The 27,997-nt window shown below is 47.8% G+C and overlaps 1 protein-coding gene across 13 annotated transcripts in view; it reads left to right on the top strand.

Annotated features, from left to right (window-relative positions):
• Positions 1-27,997, top strand: part of Trim66 (tripartite motif containing 66) — a 65,492-nt gene that overhangs the window by 27,748 nt on the left and 9,747 nt on the right. For 10 of the 13 annotated variants that reach the window (XM_076550010.1, XM_006978565.4, XM_076549991.1 and 7 more), the window contains 9 exons: positions 6,684-6,787; positions 8,441-8,588; positions 9,459-9,591; positions 10,022-10,138; positions 11,259-11,373; positions 11,886-12,032; positions 14,846-14,963; positions 16,401-17,308; positions 19,448-19,609. In XM_076550010.1, coding sequence (XP_076406125.1) covers positions 6,684-6,787; positions 8,441-8,588; positions 9,459-9,591; positions 10,022-10,138; positions 11,259-11,373; positions 11,886-12,032; positions 14,846-14,963; positions 16,401-17,308; positions 19,448-19,609 — 1,952 coding nt within the window. The remainder of the gene's footprint in view (positions 1-6,683; positions 6,788-8,440; positions 8,589-9,458; positions 9,592-10,021; positions 10,139-11,258; positions 11,374-11,885; positions 12,033-14,845; positions 14,964-16,400; positions 17,309-19,447; positions 19,610-27,997) is intronic. The other 3 variants (XM_076549993.1, XM_042281642.2, XM_076549985.1) reach the window with 1 other exon arrangement.

Genomic DNA, 27,997 nt, shown 5'->3' with positions numbered 1-27,997 from the left:
GCAATGTAGTTTTGAAGCATGTCTCTGTTTCTCTTGAGGCCTTCATGCCATCCTCCATGTGATTGGGAGTTGGGAACAGAGAAGGTCTATCCTGCTTTGGACACTGGCAGAGGCACTTGAGGCTGCCTCAGTGGATCCCACCGCTAGGTCAGAGAGATCTGGGACTCCAGCAGCAGTTTCATGGAGCGCTGGACGAGAGCTGACGAGTGGAAGGCTTCCCAGCCCGTGAAGATTGCTTAGCACTAGACCCAAGCTGGGCTCAAGGTGGCCATGCTCCTGGGTGGCCTGAGCTGACCCATGCCTGATTTGGGGGACCTCCTTGGGGTGTCTTTCCCACTCTCATCTTCTGATGCGAAGGCTGCCTTGGCTGTGTTGTTCATGCTGAGGGCTGGTTACCCAGACTAGGCCTCCTTTCCCTTTTTGGGCTCAGCACACATTCCGGCCTCAGGAGCAGGCCACAGGTTACATCTTGGTCTTTTAGTTGAGTTGTGAGTCAGTGTAGTCTCCAACTCAGTGCCACCCACAGGGTACCTGGGAACCAGGACTTGCTTCTGTGTGTTGGGGATCTATCCATTTGTCTGTCAGAGGGGAAATCCGCCACAGCTACATGGAGAGTTTTCTGGACTTTCTGCCTTTCTTAGCTTCATGACACAGGGAACAGAGCTCTCAGAGGAAGAGTACTATCCAGCGTGCTGGTTGTCAAAGAGCTATGCATTGTAATCTTCTGAAGAATTCGTTTTGAATGCTGATGCCTGGACTCCACCTCCTGAAACTCTATGAGCCGTGTCCCTATCCCATATCAGGATGGTTAAAAGTCCCCTTATAGTTCAAATTTGTAACAAAGAATGCACTGTCTTTACATTTGTTTTCTTTAGGCGCAAAAGCTTCATTCCATTTGCTTTCCTCAAATATTGTTTTTTTTTTTTTTTTTGTGGGGGGGAGGTTTCAAGACAGGGTTTCTCTGGCTGTCCTGGAACTCACTTTGTAGACCGGGCTGGCCTCAGACTCACTGAGACCACCTGCCATTCCTCCCAAGTCCCGGGATTAAAGGTGTGCGCTGCCCGGCAGCAAATATAGTATTTCTTAAAAACACAGCTGGAGAATTCCAGATTCCAGAGCTGCGTATGAGCTATTAGTATAGCTGGAGAATAACTGTGGTCTGATCATTATTACGAAATATTTTGTATATGGTGAAACTGTCTGGTTAATTATAATTAAAAATATATCATTTATTGATTATTGCATTAGGAAAGAATATAGCATGATGAAAAGAACGTGGTTTTATCTCTGTGTGTATGTGTGTTGCACATAAACGCTGTGGTCCTGGTGTGGAGATCAGAAAACAACTTTGTGTGTCGGCCTTCATTTTCCAGCTTGTTTGAGGCAGGGTCTTACTGTTGTCTGTGGCTGTGCTGCCTAGTCCAGGTCGTCTGGCCTGTGGGCTTCTGGGGATGCTGTTGTCTCTACCATCCATCTGTCCATCTGCCTGCCATTGTTCTGAGATCACAGATGCCTGCCATAGCCGGTGTCTCGTGAGTTCAGGGAATGTGAATAAGGCCCTGGTGCTTTCGTGGCCATAGCTGGTGTCCTGTGAGTTCAGGGAATGTGAACAAGGCCCTGGTGCATGTGTGGTCATAGCTGGTGTCCTGTGAGTTCAGGGAATGTGAATAAGGCCCTGGTGCTTTCATGGCCATAGCCGGTGTCCCGTGAGTTCAGGGAATGGGAACAAGGCCCTGGTGCATGTGTGGAGGTGCTCTACTCAGTCATCTCCCTGGCCCAAGGATGCAGTTTTAAAGGTAAACAGACTCAGGTCACCACAGGCTCTTCTAATTTAACTTCTTGGAGCCTTAGTCTCCACAATAAAATGGAGATAAGGCCTATTCTTAAGAGATGATTGATGATTGAATGAGAGACCATATGTATGGTGCCAGTACTGAAAGCAGTGCTAAGTACATGTCAATTTGTATCACACCTCCTTCACACCTCCTAGGGACAAGACATGAATTTATTTAGTTTCGGAGACAGGTGATCCTGGAACTCTGTGTAGCCTAGTGTTGTCTTGAACTTGAGATTCCCCTGCCTCAGTCTCCCAAGTGCTAGAATTACAGACTTGCATCATGGCCCTGTCCGGCTCAGTTTTCACTCTCTTAACAGATGGAAGGCGTGACCTTGGCCCCCAGAGTTGTTCTCCCACCCACCAGGTGCCACAGGGAGACTGTTGCCTTTCTCATTGTGGAAACAGAAGCCCCACCTCCTCGGTGGTCTTTATGTCATGGTCTCCTGTGTCTCAAGAATGATGTTTCTGGTTGTGAAATAAACAGTAAAATAGGTGGGCTTGCTGATGCACACCTGTAGTCCTAGCACTTGGGAGGCAGTGGCCATAGAATTGCTGTCAAGTTCAAGACCAGCCTGGTCTATGTAGATTAGGAAGGCCAAGGCTACATCCACATCCCTCGTGTAGTTCAGTTGGTAGAGTGTTTCCCCAGCATGCATGACACCCTGGATTTAATCCTCAGCACTGCAGAAGTCAGGCATGGTGTCATACACCTGTAACTCCACCTCCCCAGGAGTTCAAGGCCATTCTTGGCTCCATTTTGAGTTTGAGACCAGCTTGGGCTACACGAAACCTCGTCTCAGAAAAGTCCCTCCCTCCAAGATAAGCATTATATATAAATGACATCTTACTTATGGCACAATTTAAATATGTAAATATCGAGTCTTTTGAGCAGTGCAGTTATTCTCTGGCTCTGCTAGTTAGCAGCCCCTCCTCAGGGCTGATCCTCTGCCTCAGCCTCCCTTCAACCACAGCCTGTCATTCAACTCTCTGATTTTTGTTTTATTTGACAGTTTCTCACTGTGTAGCTGAGGCTGGAATCAAACTGGCAATCCTCCTGCCTTGATCTCTCATGTGCTGGGATTACAGGTGTGTGCCACCGTGCCTGGCCCACCTGACTTTCTGACAAGGATGACAGATAGCTCAGTTGCCGTTTGGTTGACTGTCCCCTCTTGTCCCGAAGCTTGACTGCTAAGGGCACACGAAAAGGGTCAGTGTAATCAGCCCTCTCCTGCTATGCCTCGTCTCTTCATCTTAACAACTTAGTGACATTCAGGAAAAGGGGGTGCTCACCTCGGGTGACAGTCAGATAGTAGCAGCAGAGCCTTGTCCACACACCATGTGATTGTCATCTCAGGATGGCTTTCCCCCACCACCCAGAAACTTCCAAGTGGCTTCTTCCAAGTGGCCACGAGTGCAAGGGTGAATACACATGGGGTACTCCAGCTAACGAAACGCAATTATCCAATCTTCTAAAAACCATGCACCATCCTTTGATGCTAACTGTAAATAATTTCTGTATGTAGACATATGAACAGGTAGTTAAAATGCAGTATGGTGTTTCTTATACTGGAGGTACTAATTAACTGATCCTAGGGGAAATCAGTCCTGTTTCTCAAAGGTGGAACATTTCAGGTTTGAAAGGATGCATAGGAGTTTATCTGAAAAGGACAGAAGCAAGGAAAAGTATTTCAAGAAGGAACAGCACTTTTCCAGACAGCCATGCAAAAGTTTGGCTCTTCCAAAGACAGCCGAGATACTTGGCATGCCAAAGACATATGGAGTTTGGCAGCTGAAGCTGGAGATGGGGCTGGAGGGAGGTTAGGCCAAGCTGAAAATGAATGCCGAACAACGGTTTTGTCTTTAAGGCCAAGAAAGGCAGATGATGTGCCATGAGGCCTTATTTGAACCATCCAGATCATCCTCCTTTTCCACTCTGTTGTGTTAGTGGTTTTAATGTTTGGGCACTTGGTACCAGGAGTTGGGAGTCTTGTGGAAGTAACTTTCAACACTCAGATCACTGTTGTGAAGGTGGGTGCACCTAGTAGATGGGAGAGACAGTCACTTGACAGCCAGTTGATGTCACCTGTAGAGAGTGTTGACCAGCAGGAAAAATACCCAAGGGGGTCCAATGCAGCTCTGTCATTCAAATTTGTGGCTTTGCAAGGGCTATTGTTCTTTTTATGATTTTGTGGGTTCTGCAGATGGTAATGATGAACTTTTGCTGCACAAATGGCCACCCCAAAGCTTAGTAATTAAACCAACTTTTTTTGTTGTGTGGCTTTCCAGTTTGGTGATCTGGACTGGAATTCTCTGGGTAATCTGGGCTGAGTTTGCCTGATTCTAGCTATACTCCCATGCCTGCATTAGATTGGTGGGCCACTTGGTCTGGCTGGTTTAGGGTGGCCTTATGGAGAATGTTTGAAACAACTACAGTTTTTTTAGTCCCAGGTTCAACTTTTCATAGAGCAGCTGGAAAATTCTAGGAGCGAGAGCAGAATTGCACAGGCCCCTGAGGTCTAGTCCTAGATTCAATGGGTGGAGTTAGAGAGTCCTCTCGGCCTCTTCTCTTTCTCTTCTCTTCTCTTCTCTTTCTTCTCTTCTCTTCTCTTCTCTTCTCTTCTCTTCTCTTCTCTTCTCTTCTCTTCTCTTCTCTTCTCTTCTCTTCTCTTCTCTTCTCTTCTCCTCTCCTCTCCTCTCCTCTCCTCTCCTCTTCTTCTCTTCTCTCCTCTCCTCTCCTCTCCTCTCCTCTCCTCTCCTCTCCTCTCCTCTCCTCTCCTCTCCTCTCCTCTCCTCTCCTCTCCTCTCCTCTCCTCTCCTCTCCTCTCCTCTCCTCTCCTCTCCTTTCTTCTTCTTCTTCTCCTTCTTCTTCTTCTTCTTCTTCTTCTTCTTCTTCTTCTTCTTCTTCTTCTTCTTCTTCTTCTTCTTCTCCTCTCCTCTCCTCTCTTTCCTCTCCTCTTCCCTTCTCCCTTCCCTTCCCTTATTCCCTCCCCCCATGTGTGTGCAGTGTTCATATATGTGTGGATATCATGCACATGTGAAGATCACAGGTCAACATCAGGTGTCCATCTCAGTTGCTCTCTACCTCATGGTTTGAGACAGGATCTCTCACTGAACCTGGTGCTAACCAAGTTTGGTCAGGCTGGCTGGCTAGAGAGCTCCAGGAACTTGTCTGTTCTGCCCCTGCTTCTCCCTATTGAGCCATCTCCCCATCCCCAAGAGTCCCTTTTATTGGTAGGATCACAAGAGAGGCCAGGCACCTTCAGTCCAGTACTTGGGAGGAAGAGGCAGGAGGAGCTCTGTGAGGGCAAGGCCAGCCAGGGTTATATAATGGAAGCTTGTCTTTAAAAAACAAAAGAGATGACAAGGAATTCTTTCAGAGATAGGAAGAATTTATGGCTAGTTTCTCAGTGTACCACTCTATCTGCTTTTCATCATACCATGGATAGGATGTGAGAAATATTTTGAACTCAAAGTCAGCATACAAGGAGAACTGTGTTTTCTCAAATATTATCTAATTTAATTCTCACAGCAGCCCTATTGTGTGTGGGGAGTGTGTGCATGTGTGCATTTGCATGTGCTACAGCACAGACGGAAAGGTCAGAGGACAACTTGAAAGAACTGACTCTTTCCTTCCACCTATGGACTCAGAGGACAGAGCTCAGCTCTTGAGGCTTGGCGGCAAGCACCTTTCCCTGCTGAGTTAGCTCACCAGCCTGGTTTTTTGAGACAGGGTCCTGCTATGTAGCCCCCACTGTCTTTGAACTTGTGATGCCTTCTGCCCCAGATTCCCAAGTGCTGGCGATTATAGATGTGTGCCACCATGTCTATCTATCAAAGCAACTCTCATTTTCCCCTTTCTATTTTACATATAATGAAATAGGCATAGGTGAGTCAGTTGAGACAAAGCAGCTTGCCCAAGGTCACTGGGTGGCAAGGCTGGTGTTGGGGCTTGCATTCTCCTGAGTGCACTGTAGAGCATTGATCTGTAGCATTCATTACTGTGTTGATGAAACAAGGCAGAGAAGACTGTGACAATGTTGCCACAAGCCCTGTTGCCACCAGTTCCTTTTCACACCAGCCTTATCCATGGACACAGGTCCCTGCCCTCCTCAGGAGACTCATTCCCAGAGGTCTGACTGTTTTTAGAGTGGGTCTGAAGAGTCACTGTCGTCCCCAGGGTGGCAGTCTCCTGCTGCTTATGTAATTCAGATGCCCACTATGCTAAGGAATGTGTTAGAAACTGTTGCATTCTTCTGGGATGTGATGTGTATAGTGTACCTACCATGGTCTAAGACTCCAGGTGGAAACAGTCCAGCGACAGGCATCTGAGTCCCAGGAGCAGACTTATTGGTATTGGTTAAACCAATAGAAAAGTGCCTCCTATGTGAGCAGGCAGTGGGGCAAGGCTGTTCTTCCTCTTGCTGGAGAACTCCTGGAAGCTCTAGATTTGAGATCTCTGAAGTAATCCGGGTAACACAGTAACCTTAGTGACTAATGCTGTCCTCTGGGCTACACTAACCCTCCCAAGCCCAGGAACTGGGACCTCAGGGCTGTGGAATGAAGAACTGGAGCAGCAGAAGGCAGAGGCCTGGCTCCTAGGGAGGAGAGGAGGGTAGATTTGGTAAAGACAGGGATGGGAGGAGACTAGATGGATGGTCTGTAGGGCTGGCCTCTGGTGGGATGGTCATGTTCATGCTAACTGCAGGCTGTGTTATTGAACAGGGATCACTTTGGCTAGGAGTGGGTATTGCCCATATGTTGGTGCTGGGTATTTGAAAGCCTCCTTCTAGGCCTTATGTATAATTATTTTGTTGCCTTGACTCCATTGTCTGTCTTTCCCTTCTAGAGCTCATCTCCTGTCCTGCATGTCAGCGAGTGTATCTTACCAGAGATGTAACTGAACATATTTTTCTCCAGTGCTTTCCTCCTGGGCAACCCACAATGGCCAGGGTAAGTCAGGACAAGGGAATAGGCAGGTGGTGGCTTATAGAAATTGATGAGACCACTGTCTATAGGTCTAGCCACCTGTCATTGACTCGTAACTCCACCGTCAGTTTTCCCATCCACCCATCCATCCACTCATCTACCCATCCATCCATCCATCCATCCATCCATCCATCCATCCATCCATCTATCCATCCATCTATCCACCTACCTACCCATCCATCTATCCACCCATCCACCCATCCATCCATCCATCCATCCATCCATCCACTCATCCATCCATCCATCCATCCATCCATCCATCCATCCATCCATCCATCCACTCATCCATCCATCCATCCATCCATCCATCCATCCATCCATCCATCCATCCATCCACTCATCCACCCATCCATCTACCCATCCACCCACTTATCCATTTAGCCATCCACCCAGGAGGAAATAAAAAATGTTTGAATTAGGGAAAACAACATAGTTTTCTACTAGGTGAAAATTACATGCTTTGAGTGGAAAGGGAAGGTATCTTAAGGTACATTAAGCATTACTTAATTTATTTCAGTGTCCCCCCCCCCCCCATGGCTCTTACAGAAAATATCAGCATTAGGCTTTTCTTCCCCTTTTTCTTCCCCCTGAGTTGAAGATTTACACACCAGCTTTGATTTAACGGGCTCTTTAATCTTGTCTGTAACAGCTCAACCGTTTCCCCAAGTTTCTGATCTTACATTACTTACTGACTGTGCCTTCTGTTTCTCTACTGGTATGTCCTTGTCACTGCTTCTCATTAACTTACTACTTTATTTCCTTTTTCCTGTATCTAATCCTTACTGAATGTCTGTTACCCTCTGGGACTTACCAGTGCTAAGGAGACAGACTCATGTGTTCTACTTCTAAGACATTCATAGGGCAATTCATAAAGCCTTCTGAACCCATAGTAGTTTAGTAGCTTGCATGAGTTAGACATAGAATATAGATCGTTTTCCCACATCTCCTCATTTCATGATGCTTCCCATCAGACCTAGCATTATATCTGCTGATGAAATGACCAAACTTTTGAAGGTGAGGAGGGGGTGTTAGTTGGGCAGACTTCAGGTGGAGGTATGGCTCTGAGGCTGGCCTCTCTCGTGGATGGATGTACTCATCTCTCTGGGTACTCTGACATCTTAGCCTTTCTTCCTTTGAAGATATTAAATGCCCAGCTTTTGCTCGAGTTTGTCCTCTGTTGTAATGTCCCCTCTGTCTACCTACTTGCCATTCAGTGTTAACTTAGACGTTTCCTATTGATGAAAAAGTCTCCGTCACTCTTAGGCCTAGTTCTTGGGAACTTCCCTTTGCATGTGTCCTTAGCACTTGTCTTTATTTATTTATTTTTAAATCACAGCATTACCCATTTAAAGGGTGTCACCCTGCCCATGCTGTATATGTGATTGGGGGAGCCTTGGCTTACTGGGTTTCCTTACCTTTAGTACAGGATAGCCACTGTTCCTTCTGTCACAGAGGGTACTTTCCTGCACAAACCTTGCCAGGCAGCCCTCCAGTAGATTCTACTCCTCAGTCCTGGGGAAACATTCCGTCAACACCCCGGTCCCTAGAGCATTTGCTGCTTGTAGCTGTAAGCCTCAGTGACAGTAGGGTCACCAGTTTTGGCCTCTCTGCTTCCAGAGCTGCTCTGAGTGCAAGGAGAAGCGGGCGGCGCATATTCTCTGCACCTACTGCAATCGCTGGCTGTGCAGCTCTTGCACAGAGGAACACCGGCATGCCCCGGCCCCGGGGGGCCCACTCTTTGCGCGGGCACAGAAGGGATCCTCAGGTACCGGCCCCTCCCCCCACCTTTCTTCTGTGCTGAACCGTCAGGTGCCTGGAGAATAGCTTTCTGACCTCGTTTCTCAGCCAAGGGAGACAGTGGGGATGGTTTCTGAGTCTTTTGCAAAGGAAGAATGTCTCCCTCCGAGTCAGAGGGGTGACTCACTCCAGCCTTTCACGGTTGGGCTGGGGGCGGGTGAGTGTGGGTGAGCCGGGGCTGGGAGCATGATCTTGAATCATGGAAGCCAGCTGAGCTCCCACCTTCCACTCCTGTTTAGAGCAGTATGTCTCACACGCAGAGACTCAACAGTCTGGTCCGCTCCTGCCCTTTGTCCATCCTGCACCATCTGTTTTAAGCAGCAGTCTTTTAGAAAATCTTCTCCTGGGACCCCTGACTGTGTGTGTGTGTGTGTGTGTGTGTGTGTGTGTGTGTGTGTGTGTGTGTTGATATGTTTATCAGACCCACAGGAAGCAGAGTTCATCCCATGAACTAGATGTGAACTAGTCTGGTTTTAGCCCCATCAACACAGAATCCTGGTTAGTGAAGAGGCTTAGGTTCATTTGGGAGGGTTTCCCACTGTGCCAGAGATCTACCTGGAGCAGGTGCAAGTGCCTTCTCCACCCCTAGCAGGTGCTGGGACACTAGGGCTGGAGGGTGTGAGGTTTCTGGACAGCTGAGCGAATCTAGCCAGGCTAAGCTTGAATTCTTCCCCGTGCCCTGAGTTTCACTGTTCCCAAGAGAGACCTCTCCTGTCCGCGTCTCCTCCCCCAAGCTCTGCGTCTGTGTCATGTCCCTTGAGGGCCGTGGGCTGCTCGGCAAAGCTGAACAGAAAGGTCTGCATGGACAGAAGCCCACATCTTCTGTCTTCTCTGGCAGGGGTGAATGGTGGCTCTGGGGACTTCGCCTTGTACTGCCCTCTGCACACACAGGAAGTGCTCAAGCTCTTCTGCGAGACATGTGATGTGCTCACATGCCACAGCTGCCTAATGGTGGAACACAAAGAGCACAGGTGGGACTGGTGGACTGGCGGAGTGGGCTGGGAGGCTCTGCATTGCTTTTTTGTGAGCTCTGGCCTGCTGAGGTGTCAAAGCCCCCTCCCGGAAGCAGGGGATGGCGACATTCAATTGTAATCCCAACAGTTGGGAGGCTGGGGTAGGATGATGGTGAGTTTAGGGGACAGCCCAGGCTACATAATGAATCAGAGGATAACTTGCTTACATAGTGATGCTGTCTCAAGAAAAAAAAAAAAAAAAGAACCCTCTCCCTGCCCAAGCCAACCTGCAGCGGCTGGGCGGAGGCATTTCTCTTCTCTATGGACCAAGAGACTTGCATGCCTTTGTCTCTCAGTGTGTAATCCTGGCCTCTGAGGCTGAGACAGTGCACCATGGAGATTCCTGGGCACCATCCATCCTCAGCTCTTGCTTTGTCTCCTCCCTTAGGTGCAGACATGTTGAAGAAGTTCTACAAAACCAGAGGATGCTTCTAGAAAGCGTGACCACACAGGTGGCACATAAGAAGTCCAGCCTGCAGACATCTGCGAAGCAAATCGAGGACAGGTAGCCTAGGGCAGATCTTGCTAGTGCTGAAAATGCTCTGCTCTCTTGCCTCCTGGGCTTGGGTACCAGCCCCTAGCAGGTCCATGGAGGGGGATGCAGTTAGGCAGATAAGTGCGTGTGTCCATTCCTCAGAGGTCACAGTGCCAGTGAGGTGTCTTTGGGGTACCAGTTGATAACTAGGGCCAGGCTACTACTGTAGGATGATCAGAGTGAGTCTGGGCCAAAGTTCTGTGCTTTATGAATTATCCAGAAGTGGGTACCTGAGAACAAGGGTACAGAGTAAGTAGCTTCCAGAGAAGAAATTGCTGTTTATTGTGGGATAGCAACAAATTAGTCATAATCTGTCTATTCTTGTTTCCCATATAAATAAGTTAAGTGGCATGGTATCACTGGCATTTTGTATAGCAGGAGCTAGGAACCGGGACCCAGTGGGTTGGGAAACATGCACTACTTTGTTCAGTTATTATAATTCCTCCAGTCAAGGCTTATCTCCATTTTATTGATGAGGAGGCAGAAGTTCAGAGAGGTTAGGTGACTTATCTGTGTTAACATGGCTAATCAAATTGGAAGCTAGGGCTGTAGTGACTTCAAAGCCCATAACCTTTCGCTTTTAAATATTTTTAATGAGATATAATAAAATAAAGCCTTTAAAATATGTAATTCATTAGTTTTTGGCATTTTACAGAACTGTGTGATTAAACATTTTCATCACCCCTAAAAGTGATGAAACCCTTATATGTTATTGATCACTTCCCTCCACTTCCCACGCTCCTCAGTCCTCACAAGCCACAGTCTCTGTACCCACGCTCTCTTTCCCTCTTCTTGGAGCATCTTCCTTTTGGACAATATATCATATGCAATCATATCCATATATCCCACAGTACTATGCCACCTGGTGAGCTACTGGCTGAACCTGGCTGTGGACTTGGGGTTTCCTAGAGGAAGCCAAGTTAGATCAAGGGGTCTGGGAGAGATACTGAATGGGTCTGAGATAGGCCTCTTTTTCTCTGATGCCTATTTGGCCCTCATCTCAAGGCAACTTCCAAGTTGTCAGCCTTTCTGTTTGCTGTCTCCCAGCAAACAGAGAGGGATCACTGTGTTTGTCCCATCATGTCTCCAGGATTTTTGAAGTGAAACATCAGCATAGGAAGGTGGAAAACCAGATCAAAATGGCCAAGATGGTCCTCATGAATGAGCTGAACAAACAGGCCAATGGACTCATAGAGGAGCTTGAGGTATGTGTATGCAGATGGATCAGGTGATATAGTCTGTGCTTTCCTGGGTCAGAAGCCAGAGCTAGGATTCAGATATGCAATCTTTGCAGCATTTTGTTGCATGCTGTATTTCAAAATTTCTAGTCTAATTTTGGGAGAGTGGCTTGTTAAGGGCTGGAAAACGAGTTCAACCTCTCACTGATGCAATGTCTCTCAGGTAGCTGCCATTCTTAACTACGTCAGGGAAGTCTTAAAACAGAGTCTAATTACACCTTCTTCAGAAAGTTGTATGCAAGAGATGTAGACATTCATTCATTCATGTTTTTCCATTTATCACCATTCCACATTTGTACTGTAAAATCTCTCACCCTCTTTTCTCCTTTTCTCTGTCCATCAGCAAACAGCTCAAGGCTGTTTTCAGAAGTTCTCTTATCTGAGGCCATCAGTGTTCATACTGATACACAATGGCCACTAGACTTCCCAGATAGGTCCATGAACAGCACCAGGGACTCTGTCTTTTCTCTGTGCACCAGGGCATTACTAACGAGAGAAAGCGGAAGCTGGAGCAGCAGTTACAGAGCATCATGGTTCTCAACCGTCAGTTTGAACATGTGCAGAACTTCATCAACTGGGCTGTCTGCAGCAAAACCAGCGTCCCGTTCCTTTTCAGCAAAGAACTGGTAAGAGGAAGCTGGTCCCTTCAGCTAGTCTGAAAACAGATCAGAACAGAGCCTGTATCACAATGGGAGAGATTACCCTTGGAAGTGCATGTTTTTAGGAGGGAAGAAGAGTAAGACAGCAGGTCCTGAGTTCTTCAGACCCAGCCATGGTTTTGGATTAGTAAGTGAATGTCATGTTCTACCAAATCCTATAGCACAAGGGACCCAGGTGCAGAAATGATCTTGCTAATGCAACGAGGAACGCCTGTTGTTTTCGTGCATTCACATATTGTCCTGGGCACAGGCAGTGTTCAGAGATCTCACGGAAAATTAGTTACTGGGTGCCAAGTGGGAGATCCGGAGAAAAACAGGGGTTGAAGAAGATTTTGACATCTTGGGCTCATGAGAATCACTGGTTCCTAGAAGGAAGTGTTGGTTTCATTTTCTGACAGGGTCTTGCTAGGTAGCTCATGCAGGCTTCAAACTTGAGACCTTCCTGTCTCTTTCCTCTGAGTACAACACACTGGGCTGGGGGAGGGTGGGTTTTGAGAGATGGTTGTATTGACTCTAAGGTGCCTGGAGGGCATCTAGAAAGAGATGTCCAAAAAGCTAGTTTGATAGATGGGTTTGGATGTCAGAAGGGTCAGAGCTGGAGATTAAGAGGTGGCATTACTGGGACAGTCACCATGGGAGCACTGTGGAGAGAGGAGAGCAAATCTGCAACCAGGGAATGCCATTATTCCTCCAGAGGGGAGAAGACAGAGAAGACTGAGAAGCACAGCTAGAGTGTAGAGGAGAGGCAAGGAAGTAGAGTGTGCACACGCCAGCGGAGTTCAAACTGAAGTCTGCTGACCGGACTACAAGCCCAGCCATCCACAGGTCCCTGGTGACCTTACAAGGGAGTTCCAGTGGAGCAGGAAGATAGAAGCCAGATGAGTGTGAGCACAGAGGCGAGGGCAGAGGTAGATGTGAGAAGGGACCAGTAATTGTGAATGAAGCAGAGCTGGAGGAGACTTTCTTTTCTTTATTAAGTCTGGCAGACATTTGTGCTTCCCTATGGGAGAGAGGTTGACAGTAAAATAGAGAGGGGTGGGTGGAGTGAGCACCCCGGGAAAGCTGGTAGAGTGAGATCCAGAGGGTGCCTGGCCTCGGAGAAGGGCGATGCATATAGTTCAGTGTACAAAGTAAAGGGAATCTGTGTTTGGAGAGTTTGGATTTTTGTCATTTCTAAGACAGGATCCAGCCTGGCCTCAAACTCACTATGTAGCCCAGGATGACTTGATTCCCCTAAATGCTGGTATTACAGGCACGCACCATCACTATGCTGGGTTTATGTGGTACTGGGTGTTGGACCTAGGGCTTCCTGTATACTAGGCAAACACTACTAACTGAGCTACATCCTCAGTTCCTAGAGCATTTGCTTTTTATGGTCTCTTATCCTCTGCAAACTACAAAGTCGTAGACAATAAGAAGGTTAGAGTTTGGGTGAAATGGCAGAGGGAAGACCTAGCAGTGGAAGAGGAGGGTGATAAAGGAAGTAACTAAAAGGGAGGCTGAAGGAACCTTCCAAGGGAGCCCCTGAAGCTAGTGTTCACCTACGTGGCCTTAGAGAACATAGCTGAATAACAAGGCTTTAGCATAGCTGGATTAACCTCAAGTTAGGAATTGGTGGTGGGGAGAAACTTAGGGCACTAGAGACATGGGACCTGAAGATGATGGGCAACTGGGAAGACTGTGAACCACTGGAGTAGCACTAGAAGAGTTCAGTGATATTGAAGAGCATGTCCCAGGAAAGTAGGAGCACCTTATAATCAAGAATTAGGTTGAAGGAGTTTGACCTTATGATTAGAATGAGTCCAGATGATGAATGGGATGTAGGTGTAGGGACTGAGCTGAAAACAGGTGGAAGTTGATTGACATTAAAGAAATCAATAATGGTGTAAGTAACATTATATGGACTTAACAGGTTGTATTTGGGAATATATATGTATATACAAATACATACATGCATGCAATAACAATGAAAAAAGAAGCCATGAATTTGAAGGAGAGCAGGAAGGGGTACATGGGAAGATCTGGAGGGAGAAAAGGGAAGGGAGAAATTTTGTAATTAAAATATAATCTAATAAAACAAACAAAAGGAATAAAAAATGGGAACTGGGGATGTAGCTCAATTGTAGAGTATTTACCTAGCATGTGCAAAGCCCTGGGTTTTGATTCCTAGTACTCCATAATCCAGCTGTGGTGGTGCATGCAGGAGATGAGAAGTTCAAAGCCATTCTTGGTTATGTAATAGATTTGAAGAAGACCTGGAATATGTGAGACCCTGTTTCCAAAACAAACCAAACTGAAAAAAAAAAATCAAGGACTTAAGAGGTCAAGATGTCGCTTGGGCCATTAGTTACCTAGAACCAGATGATGGCAGGGTGTGATTGGATACTTGGCAAAGCCCGGAGTGGTGGGAGCATGGTGAAAGGCAGTAGATGAGAGCCCTGGCAGAGGAAGCTGGCATCTGGGGAGGATGGAAGGGGCTTTACATGCTGTCGGGAGGAGGGCATTGGCCAGCTCTGAGGTCTGCACAGCTTTTAAAGGAGGTGATGGTAGGATGACTGGGGCTCACTTGAGGCCTAGAAGAGATACAGATGTAGGGTTCCAGAGCCCAGGGAAGAGGAAGATCATTGGCTGGGAAGATTGGAAGGGGACAGAGAACTGAGACTATGGAGGATGACCAGAGGTCCGAGGGACACAGATTGGGGCCCTTTAACCTGCCCAAAACACTGGAAAGTAGGACTTGCCACGCAGGCAGATGCCCAAATAAATGGTACTGTTGTCAGATTGTGTTCCAGATGCAGCGGCTGCTGGAGACGAGTTGTAACACCGATCCTGGCTCTCCTTGGAGTATCAGATTCACCTGGGAGCCCAACTTCTGGACCAAGCAGCTGGCTTCCCTTGGTGAGCTGTGGCCTTTGGCCTGTCAGCTAAGAATAAGTATAGGCAATCTGCTGCGCTTTCTAGATGGGCCAGCATCTGCCCAAGAGAAAGTGCTCTCAGAGACTGCCAGTGATCATGGAGTCAGCCATCAAACCTTCTCTTGAGTAGAGGTGGGGAGGATGGGCCAAATAATGGCAGTGTGGGACTCAGCACCATCTGAAACATTAGCTCCCTGTTCTGCATGAGTGTTGCTCCTTTTACTCGGCTTCATTGCTGGAGAGGTGACGAGACAGTAACCCTCCTCTTCTGAGTGCTGTATGGCAGTTCAGGTGAACATGTCTGTGTGGTGACACGGGGCATGTATGTGTGGGTACAAGCTACCCACTCCTCCTCTGGGCTCAGGTGCAGACAGAAGATTAATGGCCTTGTGCATCTTTTCTTCTCTGCTGTAATTTCTGTCAGCCAGTCTACGCAGTGTAGACAACACGAAGATATGCTTGTGTTGACAGCATAATGGGCTTGTTGAACTAACTACCCACTGCCACTTTGATTCTAGCCTGTTAATCGCATTGAGAAAACGCTGAACTTGGCAAATCAATGATACTAGATGTGTTTTTGCTCACTTGCCTGGACAGGTCTCATGTAGCTTAGGCTGACTTCCAATTCACTAAATAACGGAGGGCCTTGGACTTCTCTCTCTCTTGGCTCCACCTCCACTTTTGAGTGCTGGGGTTGCAGGTGTGCAGTTCCTGGTTCTGGGGATCGAACCCAGGACTTTGCACATGCTAGGCCAGCACTCTACCAAATGGACTATATCCTCAGTATCAGATTGAGTTTTTGCTGCCCCCTCCTGTTTGCTTTAATTCAGCAGTTGCCCTGGGTGAGTCCTGGTGCTGGACCAAAGGTGAATCAGACGCATCCTCTGTCTTCAAGGAGCTCAGTCTCCTAAGCCAGCTTCATCAGAGCAATGGGTGAAGGAGCGGTAGACAGAGAGCACTCAGTATGGTGTTCTCACCGCAGGGCCCAGAAACCCCAGGGCAGTGCTGGTGTCTGGCGCAGACCTGGCATGGGATCTTCCATCACACTGCCCAACAGTTCCCAGATATGTACCTAGAGTCTTACTGTGTACCCTTTGCTATTTTCCAGCACACCCCCTCCCCAACCCCATGTGCATTCTTTTAGTGAGTCTCCATTGGGTTATTAGACTAAAAGGAGTGTAAAGAGCAGGTAGATTTCCCAGTCGGGTAGAAAGGCTGGTCATTTAGTAAAAGCCGACCCAATTCCTCAAATATCCATGGCCCCCTAAAGCAAGCTTCTGCAGGTGTTGTTCCTGGCAGCGTTCTAGACAGAGTCTTGGAGGTCAGGGCTAGAAGTTCTTCATCTCCATGGCTGACTGGGTTTGCTGAACGGTAGTAGCTGCATCTTACCTTTGGGAATCTCTCTGTTCTTGATCTCCAGGCTGCATAACCACTGAGGGTGGACAGCTGTCCCGGGCAGATGCTGCGGCTGCTTATGGGAGCTTACAGGGGCCATCCTCCTTTTATCAGAGCCACCAGGCCCCCATGGCTCAGCAGGAGTCTCTCAGCCACCCCTCACACAAGTTCCAGCCTCCAGCACTGTGCTCCTCGTCTGTCTGCTGTTCCCACTGCTCCCCAGTCTCACCTTCCCTCAAAGGCCAGGTCGCCCCACCCAGTATCCACCCAGCTCACAGTTTCCGGCAGCCCTCTGAAATGGTGTCCCACCAGCTGGGGTCACTGCAGTGTTCCACCCTGCTGCCCCGGGAGAAAGAGCTAGGCTGCAGTCCTCATCCACCAAAGCTGCTGCAGCCCTGGCTAGAACCACCACCGCCTCCCGCAGAACAGGAGAGTACATCCCAGCGGCCAGGACAGCAGCTGATTTCCCAGCCTGTGTGCATCGTCCCTCCGCAAGACGTTCAGTCGGGAGCTCATGCCCAGCCCACCATACAGACACCCTCCATCCAAGTTCAGCTGGGCCACCACCAGAAGCTGAAGCTCAGCCACTTTCAACAGCAGCCACAGCAGCAGCCACCACCCCCTCCTCCACCCCCTCCACCCACCCAGCATGCACCCGCACCCTTGCCTCCCTCCCAGCACCTAGCTTCCAGTCAGCATGAGAGCCCTCCTGGGCCTGCCTGTTCACAGAACGTGGACATTATGCACCACAAGTTTGAGCTGGAGGAGATGCAGAAGGACTTGGAACTTCTCCTGCAGGCTCAGCAGCCCAGCCTTCAGCTGAGTCAGACCAAGTCTCCTCAGCATCTTCAGCAAACCATCGTGGGGCAGATCAACTACATCGTGAGGCAGCCAGCACCTGTCCAGACCCAGAGCCAGGAGGATACCCTGCAGGTGAGCTGTCATCCCAGGACTTCTCAGGGCATATAACATCTGGTTCCTTCATCTTAGTGTGGTCTAAGCCCTGACATTAGCCCTGATCTCCACGCTCAGCAAAGCTGTGGAGGATATAGTACATGGTCTCTGTAGTTATCTGGGCTCAGTGTTCTTTAGAGTGGCCTGGCTTAGCCCTATGCCCTGGGGTGACATTGGGGATTTTGTCTATAGATAGTACATTTGAAAACATAAAGGTACTGGGGGGTAGAGAGGAGAGGAGAAAAGAGAGAGAGGAGAGTGAGTTAATCCACGTAGAAGCTAGAGGTTGATGTTGGGCATCTTCCTCTGTTGCTTTCCACCTTTTTTGGGGGAAACAGAGTCTCTTCCTGAACTTGGAGCTCACCAGTTTGGCTCCGCTGGCTGGCCAGCAAGCCCCAGGGATCCACCTGTCTCCACTGATAGTCTTGGCTTTTTCATGTGGGTTCTGGAGGATTGAACTCAGGTTCTCATGTATTCACGGAGAGCACCAATGTTACTCAAGCCCAATAGACGGTACCATCAGAGTGTTGCTAGACCCCTTCCAGGGCCAGGATAAGGCAGGCAATCTCTCCTATCTGTGCAGCCTTTCAAACTCCCTTGCTGGGAACTTAGGCATACCTGGTAGGGAATTGGGAGAGCTCAAGGAGTAGAGTGAAGGTGGCATTAGACCTTGTTGTTGGCACTTTTACAGCACTCCAGGGAAGATTTCAACTTTATCTTATGTCTGCAAAGCTACATATGTTTTATGTACACATACAGAATACCACACCAACAGCTGTGTTCTGTAGGTGGTGCCATCTGTAGCTTGTAGGTGCGGTGAGGTTGCTGGAGGCAAGCAGTTTGCCTAGAGACCGTACAGTGTTGAGAAGAGGAGCTAAGACCAGGGCCCAGGTCTGACGATTTGTCTCTAAGGCCACAGAAGAGGCTCTGATCTCGGCTTAGGGAATATTGGAGTACTGAATGCTGATTCCCTCTTTTCTTGTTTAAGATGATTGCGTGCATTTGCATCTTTGGATCTTTGCTGTTCCACATCTTATTCATAGTTCCTGATTTTCCTTTTTTCTAGATCTTTTGTCCCAGCCTATTTCCCCATCCCTTCTCACGTTTTCCACAGTGGTGTCTCCTTTAAATCTATGATTACACATCTTCAAAGAGGCTCCAGACACTTTTATTATAAAACATAAGGCTTCATATTCATGGGTCATCATGGATGACTTTAGATAATGCTTCAGGCATCATCTCCTGAGGCTCAGTTCCTTTGAAGAGATGTAAAGTAGTCCCCATGATGGCAGAACAGAATCCAGTGTTCATAGAGGACCACAGCTAAGTATTAGTATAAACTGTTACAGATTTGAGGGTGTCTCAATGGTAGGTTGAGTGCTTGCTACCATGCACAAGACCCTTGGTTTGATTCCTAACACTGTAACAATAGCAATAATGAAATAAACTCAGATCAAAGCCAAACTAACCAACCAGCTACCCAACTAGCCAGCCAACCAGCCAAACAAACAAAAACCACATGTTATAATTGTTAATGTGAATATCACAGAGTTAGCTCAGAAGTCTTGGTTTGGGCTCTATCCTAAGACTATGGTGTTAAGATACAGTTTCAGGAAGAGTTTAGATGTGTGTGTGTGTGTGTGTGTGTGTGTGTATTGTATGCACACGTTTGTGTGGGTATATAGATGTCTGGGCGGTATACATGAGGGTGCACATGCATTTGTGTGCATGTGCGCATAGAGGCAAGCTATCTTCCTTGGTAATGCTCTGCCTTAGTCTTTAAGACAGGCTCTCTCATTAAATTGAGAGCTCACAGATTGGCGAGGGTAGCTGGCCAGTGAGCCCTTCTCTGCCCACTACCTCAGCTCTGGGGGATGTAGGCAGTGCTTCACCCCAAGTTCTATGTGCATGCTGGGACTCTGAACTCAGGTCTTCGGCTTGTATGCCAGGCACCCCTACTGACTCTGTCATTTCCCCAACCCAAGATTATTTTTCTTCTTGAGAAAAACTTAATCTATTATGGTGTGTAAACAGTGACATGGGCAAGGCTCAGTGGGCCTTAGCCCCTGCTGCTGCTCTCTGTGGGAAACCCATCCAAGGTCCTTATTTCTTTTCTAGGTTACAGAGGAGCCACCAGCATCTGAGGGCCCAAAGCCAGCTCTACCCCTTGACAAGAATTCGGCGGCCGCCTTGTCTCAGACATCGGGGGAAGAAACTCCTCACAGTGTCCCCCCAGTGGACAGCACCCCCCAGCACTCCTCTCCAAATGTGGTGAGAAAGGTACTAACCTAGCCTAGCATGGGGCTTGCTGTCAGCCCAGACACCAGGCACCTGCATGAGGGTGATGGCGTGAGGGAGGTGTGTCCCTGTTCCATCCCTGATGCTCCATCCCTGATGCTCCATCCCTGGATGGTCCATCCCTGGATGCTGCCCAATCCTGACTCATGCCTTATTCCCTCCTGAGTCAGCAGTGTAGGTCTTTCCCCATCTCTCACACTCCCACACGGGCCTGCTCCTCTTCCTTTAGAGTGGAGAGGGAAGGGGATGGGAAGGAGTTTGCTGTGGTCAGAATGGTGTGTGGTACTTTATGATCGTGATCTAACTTTGCCTTCCTAATGGCTGTCTAAGGTGGGCATCACCACCAAGTAGCTAAGGAAAATGAAGCCTAGGGCCCTATGCCTGCCAGAAGAGCTGAGCTTTACTTAAGAACCCAATGCACAGCTTTTATGCTTTTTCAATGTAAATGGGGGAGGATATTTTATGTGGCTCCCCACTACCCGAAGTTATTGGCTTTACAATTAGATCCAGTGGAATGGGCTGGTACATGGTCTGCAGAGATGTCCTTGCAGAGACAGTTGAGCACCTATAGATATGGAGATCCTTTGAAGATGAGCTATCAGAGTCCTCTTGTTCTGGTCACCTTCTCATTTGCTAGGGGCATTCATTGGTCTTGGCAGTGACTCAGCCCCACACAACTCCTGAGCTGGCTACCTCCTGTGTTCTTTTCCTTTCCACTGTCTTCCTTCTAGCTGGACTCTCAGCACTGTGCCATGTTCTCTACCCCAGGGCCCTGTTCCTTTGATTGCCTGCCTGTCTTCCTGGTCCTTCCCCAAGTTCTGTCTCTAAAGCCCTAGTTTGGAGTCTATAACTCCAAGCTTGCCCACCGGCCCCTCGGTATCCCTCTGGTGGAGTCTATAACTCCAAGCTTGCCCACCGGCCCCTCGGTATCCCTTGGCTTGCAGCCTGGTTCTGCTAGTTGCTCCAGGTGCAGTCTCTCATTTCTCCAGCACTGCTGCTTAGACAAGCTGTCTCACTGTCTTTGAGAAGAGTTTAGAAAAGGAAGCAGTGGCAGAAATGAAATGCTGACTGGAAGCTTCTGGTGACGCTCAGACTGGGAAGGCCTCTGATACTAGTAGCCTTCTGTCTGTGCCTGTCCTGTTCTGTCCTACCTACCCTGTTGAAAACGGGTTGGTCTACAGGTGCCATAAATAAGCCCTTTGTAGATCTTAGTTGTTTAACTACTTATATATGGGCCATCGAATTCATACATTTATTTATTCATTTGATGTTAACATTTTATACACATTCACACAAATGCACACATATGTCCTAGAATTTCAAATGTTGTAGGTGCTCAATACATACTGGTGTGTAAGGTGGTCCATCTCAGTGTAGAGCTGCTGTCTGGTGAGAGATAAACATTCACCAACAGTAAGTTACGATGGAACACTACAGCAGTCATTGAGGTGTGACTTACCTCTGGGAGAGGAGGCTGCTCACAGGAGACCTCATGGAAGTTTATTTTACACTAAGATGTGAAGAAGTTGGGCTAGTCGAGGGAGAAAGGATATAGCGGAAGGAATGGCAATCTTGGAAGGTCGAAGTTAAAAGAAAGCCCGGGGCTTTCTTACGGGTTTCAGATGAATTGGCTTGACAGGAACAGGAGTGCACCTGGGAATGGGAGTGATTGGAAGGCTTCACCTATGATGCTTGGAATTGGGATTCAGTATTGGGGATGGGGTAGTTGACGGAAGGATTTTTCAGCTAGGAGGGATATGGCTTGAATTAAATTTGAAAGGTCACTTCAACTAGAGATCAGTGGTAAGAGAGACCAGAATAGTGTGGAGGAGAAAAGTTGCATGAGGTAATTAGCCATGGAAGGAAGAGGAAGCCAAGATTTCAAGGACTATCAGATGACAAGAGCTTTGAATTCAGTATCTGGTGGATTACAGGGGGTGAGACAGAGAAAGTCCTTTGGCTCAGGTCTGTCTTGGTCTTGGGAATGGGAGCATAGGATAAAGAACATACTGGAAGGGAGGGGGGTGTTGTTTTGAATTGCTGATGCTCTCCCATGGAAACCACATTAGAAGATGAGCCAAGGCAGCCATTTTCAGTGTCCAGAGTTCGACAGGAAGCCTGGGACTTGCTAGTGCTTGAGTGGTGGGAAAGCCACGCAGGAAGCACTGCTTCTCACTGGGTGGGGTACGGCCGTGTTCTTATACACAGCATGGAGGGAGGGAGGGAACTGCGTTTAAGCACAGAGACTATGTTGCCTGTGTGAGTGGCGTTAGGGCTCTCTTGAGTAACAAGGGGACACTGGGGTCATTCTGGGTGGCCGCAGGTTGGCGAAGGTTTACTGAAGACTCTGGGAACTGTAACTTCTTATTCTGAACTGTCATGACTTGGTCGTCATGACTTGAGGCCCATGTTGAGGTTTGGGGCAAAGGTCAGGAGGATGGTCTGACATTTTCAAAGATGTGTTTCTAAGGCATCGTGTCTGAGGCTCCCAGAAAAGGGCCTGTTACCGTGGGCCACAGGGAGCATTGGGTCGTAGAGAGGCTGCTGCCCTAAGCAAAGGTGCTTCCATTTGGAAGGAGTTTCATTACTTGTAAGCTGCAGTTGGGCAGAATAAAAGGTATGAAGTTTGAGGATATCAGATATTTTTAGCACCTCATTACTAAATAATATTTTGTATGAATTAAAACGAAACAAATTTCCACAGGTTTTTACATGATGATTCCACTTTGTGTCTTTGTTTATCCTAGCAATGCTATGAGGAAGCCACTTTCTTATTCCCCTTTGAAAGATATGGAAACTGAGACACAGATTAAGTGACCCACCTAAGAGTTATACAGCTGCCTATGGGCAATGTTAGGACCAGAACACAGGCTCCTGACTCAGCCTGTCCTCAGTGACTGGGTTCAGTGGCCCCTCTGTCTACTGCAGGGGAGGAAGAGGGCTCCATTTCCGCCTCCCACCCACTGGACTTTGTCTTGGAAGTAGCCCAGGGCTTTGCTGGGGAGAGTCCTTAGGACCCAGCCTCCTTTCACCTTTGCTGTCTTTGTTAGAAGTGTTTGGGTCTGCAGCCACTCCTCAGTGCTGGTCCATGGGTGCCAGGGAAGTGAAATGGACTCCGTGGCACCAGGCTCTCTTGTGGGCATTCCATGCCAACTCTATTCACGAGGAGGGCTTTGATTAGAACAGAGCACCTGTTGCCGCTAAATGACCTTACGGTGAAGACACTGCAGCTGAAGATGAGTTTTCTAGAAGGATCACCGGCACTCTCGTTTGTCCTGCCTCCTTCCACGCAGCCAGCAGGATGTTCTGACCTTAACCGCCTGGCACTGGCTGTTGACCAAACTTCCTAATCTTGGTGTAGCTACTCTGAAAATCGCCATGCTCACAACTCCACAACACAATCTCCTTACATCCCTGGTGAATCTGGAAGACATTTTTAATGGCTGCTTTTCATACTTGTGAAAGAGAACCCAGCTGAGTCCCTCATAACCCGCAAGAGAGCTCTCTGCCACACAAGGTGCAGCCCCAGTTTTTCCAAAGGGACTCTGAGGTCACTGGGGTGCTGCTCATGGCTTAAGAGAAGTCTGGGATGTGTCTCCACCAAATGATGCAGAAGCACTAGGCATTCCCGTGACCCAGATTATTAAGGAAGATGCAGATAAACAAAGGATAATGGCTGAGGTGGAAAGCAGTTAAACCAGTATCAAAGCATGTTGACACCTGAACTCTTAATTTAACTCTTTAACGACTTCATGAGTTTTCTGTCAGCCTGTGGAGGAGGAAATTCCAGCCCAGAGATGAGAAATGACTCATTTAAATTCTTACTCTAACCCCGTCATGTGTGAGAAAGTACATCTTGCCTTTACAGTCCCTGAATACAGGGTTGCAGACCAGATCCTGGATCCTCAACCTCAGCTATGATCTTACAGTCACATACCATGGCCCTGAAAGTAGCCAGAATGTTCCCAGGGTGATGAAGCCTTCTTAGGGCATGTCCTGTGTCCAGTCAGCGCCTGCTGACTGTGCAAGGAGTCTGTACTCTTGCTTAGGAGGCAAGTCAAATACTCCTCAGTCGCCTCTCAATTGATCCCCTTTAAGAAGCTCTCTCTTTAGTTCTCTCATGGTTTCTTTCACAGACCAAAACTAAGGCCCTTGCCCACGTCTCCTGGTCCATGAGGAAACAGGAACTTTTTCATAGTGTGAGGGTTTCCTCCAGTATCCCGGGTGAATGCCTCTGACCATCTCTCCCCAGCCTCCCAAGGCTGTAAGTTTCACTTAGCTGGCTTTCACTTCAGACTTCCTGAATTCCACTGTACCCTTCCTCATCCTCCCACCTCAGCTTCTAGGGTCCTCTTTGCCTATTTGTTTCTCTCAGATCATCAGGGCACTGGGTACTTTTCAATTCTTTTCTCTTTATCTCCTGTGATCCTGTTTGACTCTGGTCAGCGGGATGTCTAGGTACCCATCAGAGTAGCCTTAATTAATACGGGAGCCTTTTGAGGTAGATGAGCTCTCACTGACAATCAGAGCAACAACATTACTATTAAAAATCAACATGTAAAAAAACCACTATGTACAGGGCTGTGGTGGCTCATGCCTTTAATCCTAGCATTCAGGAGCAGAGGCAGGTATATCTCTGTGAGTTCAAGGCCAGCCTGGTCTACAGAGCAAATTCCAAGACAACCAGGGCTACACAGAGAAACCCTGTCTCAAAAACCAACAAAACAAAACAACCCCCCCCCCAAACAAACAAAACAAGATAAAACACCCACTAGGTGACACCAGTTACCAGACGGGTTAGTTGCTTCCTCCCCTGCCCTGTTCGGCTCTTTTGCGATCTACTGTTAAACCAGCCTGCCTATCTGAAGCTATTGAAGTACGCTGATATTTTGAGCATTTAGTTCATAAGTCAGTTTACCTCTGTGAGGTAAATTACCTCTCCTTACCTGCATCCTCAGCTAGAGTGAGTTTTCAGGGTATGTCTAAGATGCAGCTCCCAAGGCATTGGTCCCCTTTCCTACTGTACATCAAACCTGCTCTTTGGTGATTTTCAACCACTGTGAAACAACTTGAAAGCAGAAGTGAGCAGGCATAGCTTTGGAGCAACAACAGAAGCAGATGTCACAAACCCAGGGCATTATCTCATGTATGAGACCATAAACCCAGACAGGATGTAATTAGCATGCTTGACCAAGCAAGTTTAGAGACATGGGTTTCTTTAGAAGTTGCCCATTTCCTTTTTCTTTCTTTGTTTCTTTCTTTTTCTTTTTTCTTTTCTTTTTTTTTCTTTTCTTTTTTTTTTGAGACAGGGTTTCTCTGTGTAGTTTTAGTTCCTGTCCTGATCTTGCTCTGTAGACCAGGCTGGCCTCAAACTCGAAGAGATCTGCCTAGTACTGGGATTAAAGGAGTGTGCCACTGCCACCTGGCTCGCTATTCTCTCTCTCTCTCTCTCTCTCTCTCTCTCTCTCTCTCTCTCTCTCTCTCTCTCTGCTGGAACTCCCTCTGTAGACCAGGCTGGCCTCGAACTCAGAGCTCAGGGATTCTCCTGCCTTTGCTTCTTGAGTGCTGGGATCAAAGGTATGTGCCACAATGCCCAGCTTAAGAAGTTGCTCGTTTTCAACATTCAAACAATAAGCAGATTAGAAGTGGGGATTTAGGACTTCTATAACGGAAGCTCACAAGAAAGAAGACAGCGACTCGCCTGGAGAGAAAGGCCACCACGTGAGATTGCTGAAGCGACAAGCCCTCCACTCTTAAAAGCCTCTGAAACCATCACTGGACTCTAGCTGTTTGTTTCAGCCATTCATTTATATGTTAGGCTCATTTATTCTGCTTGAGGAGACCATGTTCTAGTTAAGTTTATACTCATCCCCTCCAAAATAATGTTCTTGAACCAATTCACTTTGTTGTTGGAAAAAGTATGTTTCAGCTATCTGGGAATGAGTTGATGAGGAACATCACGCCATCTACCTTGCTGGAAGAACCAGAGACATAATAAACTCAGGACATGTGCATTATGTGTCTGTTTATTATTTCACAATTACTTCCTACCAAGACACCAGATTTCTAGTCGATGGCACAAAATTAAGTCCAGCCAGGATATTTACCAGGCCAGACCAGAATCCCTAGTCTTGGGCCTAGAAAGACTTGAGAAGTCTGGGTAATCACTCTGTGTCTCAGTTTACCTTCCTGTTAAAGTGAAAGGAACAATGCTTTCTCTGGATTTTGAGAACACCCTGTGGCAAACACTAGAAGAGTAATGTCCATACATTGAACTCCAGAAGGAGATGTAAGTGGTGATGTGGGGGAGAGGGTAGGCAGCAGGTTACAGTCCAGACAGAAGACAGGCTAGCTGGGTAAAGGGCTGCATGGGTGACCAACAGAAGAGGCAGAAGTTAGAGAGGTCTCGGGCAGGATGGCAAGTCAGGTGGTGAGGACGGATCACAAGATGGGCAGCTCACACAGGCAGCCAGGCAGCAGAGAAAGAGAAGGAGAGCGAGCTGGGACGAAGCTCAGGTGCCTGCTTAGCATGCACACCACCCGAGTTCTATCCTTAGTGCCTCATAGAACTGGTGTAGTCGTACAGCACTTGAGAGGTGGAGGCAGGAAGATCAGAAGTTCAAAGTCATCCTCAGCTACATAGCAAGAGCCAGTCTCAACCAACAACAGATTGAAATAAGAAGAAAGGCAAAGAGGAAGGAAGGGACAGAAGAGGTAGCAACATACAAGTGTGGAGGAGGGGGGCAAATAGGAGCAAGTGAGGCCATGCTAATTAAGGGCGTTAAGAATGGATTCTTAGGCTCAGGGTGGTCTCCCCTCATCCTCTAGAGACCTGAGTTCAAAAAACATTCAGTAAACGGTTTTTGATATTTTGACTCTTCCTTTCTGAACTAGAAAATAGTTTACTTTCACTTGCAAACTTCAGAATACACACTTTATGAAGTCTGAGGGTTTTCTGTGTGACGAAGTGGAGATGTCAGTTGCCTGTTAGCCGTTCAGATAGTAAGTCATGATTTTGTGAAGCTTTAGGGGAGGAAATGCACGTTGGTTCTCTCTCATTTGACCTCTGAACCACACTGGGTGCTGCAGAGGGCAGGCACTCTCTTCTCCCCAGGCAGAAGCTCCTGTGAGGGAGGCACTGGCTACCAGACAATGTGGCCACACTCCCCAGCCCTTCTCCAACCCTAGTGTGCTCCTGAAAAGCCCTTCCCTCCTCCCTGGCTCTCCTTTCCTTGTGGTCCTGCCCAGCCTCCTCTCATTTGGGGCACTGGCAGCAGAGTACCATGAAAGCCTCATGATTCTCCACTTTCTTCCTGCACATGAAATAAGTACTTTTTAGTTTAGTGGTTGGTGGCACTACATTCCACAGAGCCAGAAAAGTATCAAAAGTAATTGACATGGTGTATATAGGTTCCAGAAATGCCATGTTTGTGAACACACTAAACCTGTGCATATATGCAGGTGTGTGTGTGTGTGTGTGTGTGTGTGTGTGTGTGTGTGTATGCACACTTGCCCATGTTTTAAGAGTTATGTGTATAGGTGTTTTGCTTGTATGTATGCCTGTGTACTATGTGTATGCCTGGTGCCCATAGAGGCCAGAAGAGGGCATCAGATCCCCTGGGACTGGAGTTAAAAATAGTTATGAGCTGCCATATGGGTGCTAGGATTCAAACCCAGGTCCTCTGGAAGAGTAGCCATTAGTGCTCTTAGCCACTGAGCCATCTCTCCAGCCCTGTCATTGTGTCTTTACAGCCTATGGAAATGGGGTCAGTGCTGGACTGCTCTGACACTGCTTTTGAGTTCCTTCTCCCATGGGCGTTTCCCATGTGACCACGAGCAGCACTTTACTCCTGCTAGCACTGGTGTCCTCCTGACAAGTTATGGGAGCAGATCACCGGCAGACATGCTTCCTCGTAAACTGTGGCTCGGTCTGCCTGTTCCCTTCCTATTCTGTCATTGTTTGAACTCATGTCATTGCGTGAAGGGAGGGACTTGATGTCCTCAAATAAGGTATGTTCATTGAGATTTGGCTTTATACACAACGCAAACAGTTAGTTGGATGGTCTAAATGGATCCTGGTTTAGCATCAAGGATCTCACCAAGAACTTGCTGGAGTATGCACAGAGCCCTGAGTTCAATCCTTAACTACCTTATAAAATTGGGCCTAATGGCATGTGTCTTTAATCCCAGTACTTGAGAGGAACAGGCAGAAGGATCAGAAGTTCAACATCACCTCAGCTACATATTTATGTAATGCCTGTCATGGGTAGACAAAATGAACATCAGAACTGTGTTAAATATGTCATGTGGGGAAAAGGAGGAATAATACAGTTGAAAGGATTTATTTGTTCTATATTGTAAAGTGCAATG

The sequence above is a fragment of the Peromyscus maniculatus genome, chromosome 1 (genome assembly GCF_049852395.1).
Source record: "Peromyscus maniculatus bairdii isolate BWxNUB_F1_BW_parent chromosome 1, HU_Pman_BW_mat_3.1, whole genome shotgun sequence".
Lineage (NCBI taxonomy): Eukaryota > Metazoa > Chordata > Mammalia > Rodentia > Cricetidae > Peromyscus > Peromyscus maniculatus.
Note: the sequence above shows the minus strand (reverse complement) of the source record. Positions and strands in the feature narration are given on the sequence as shown.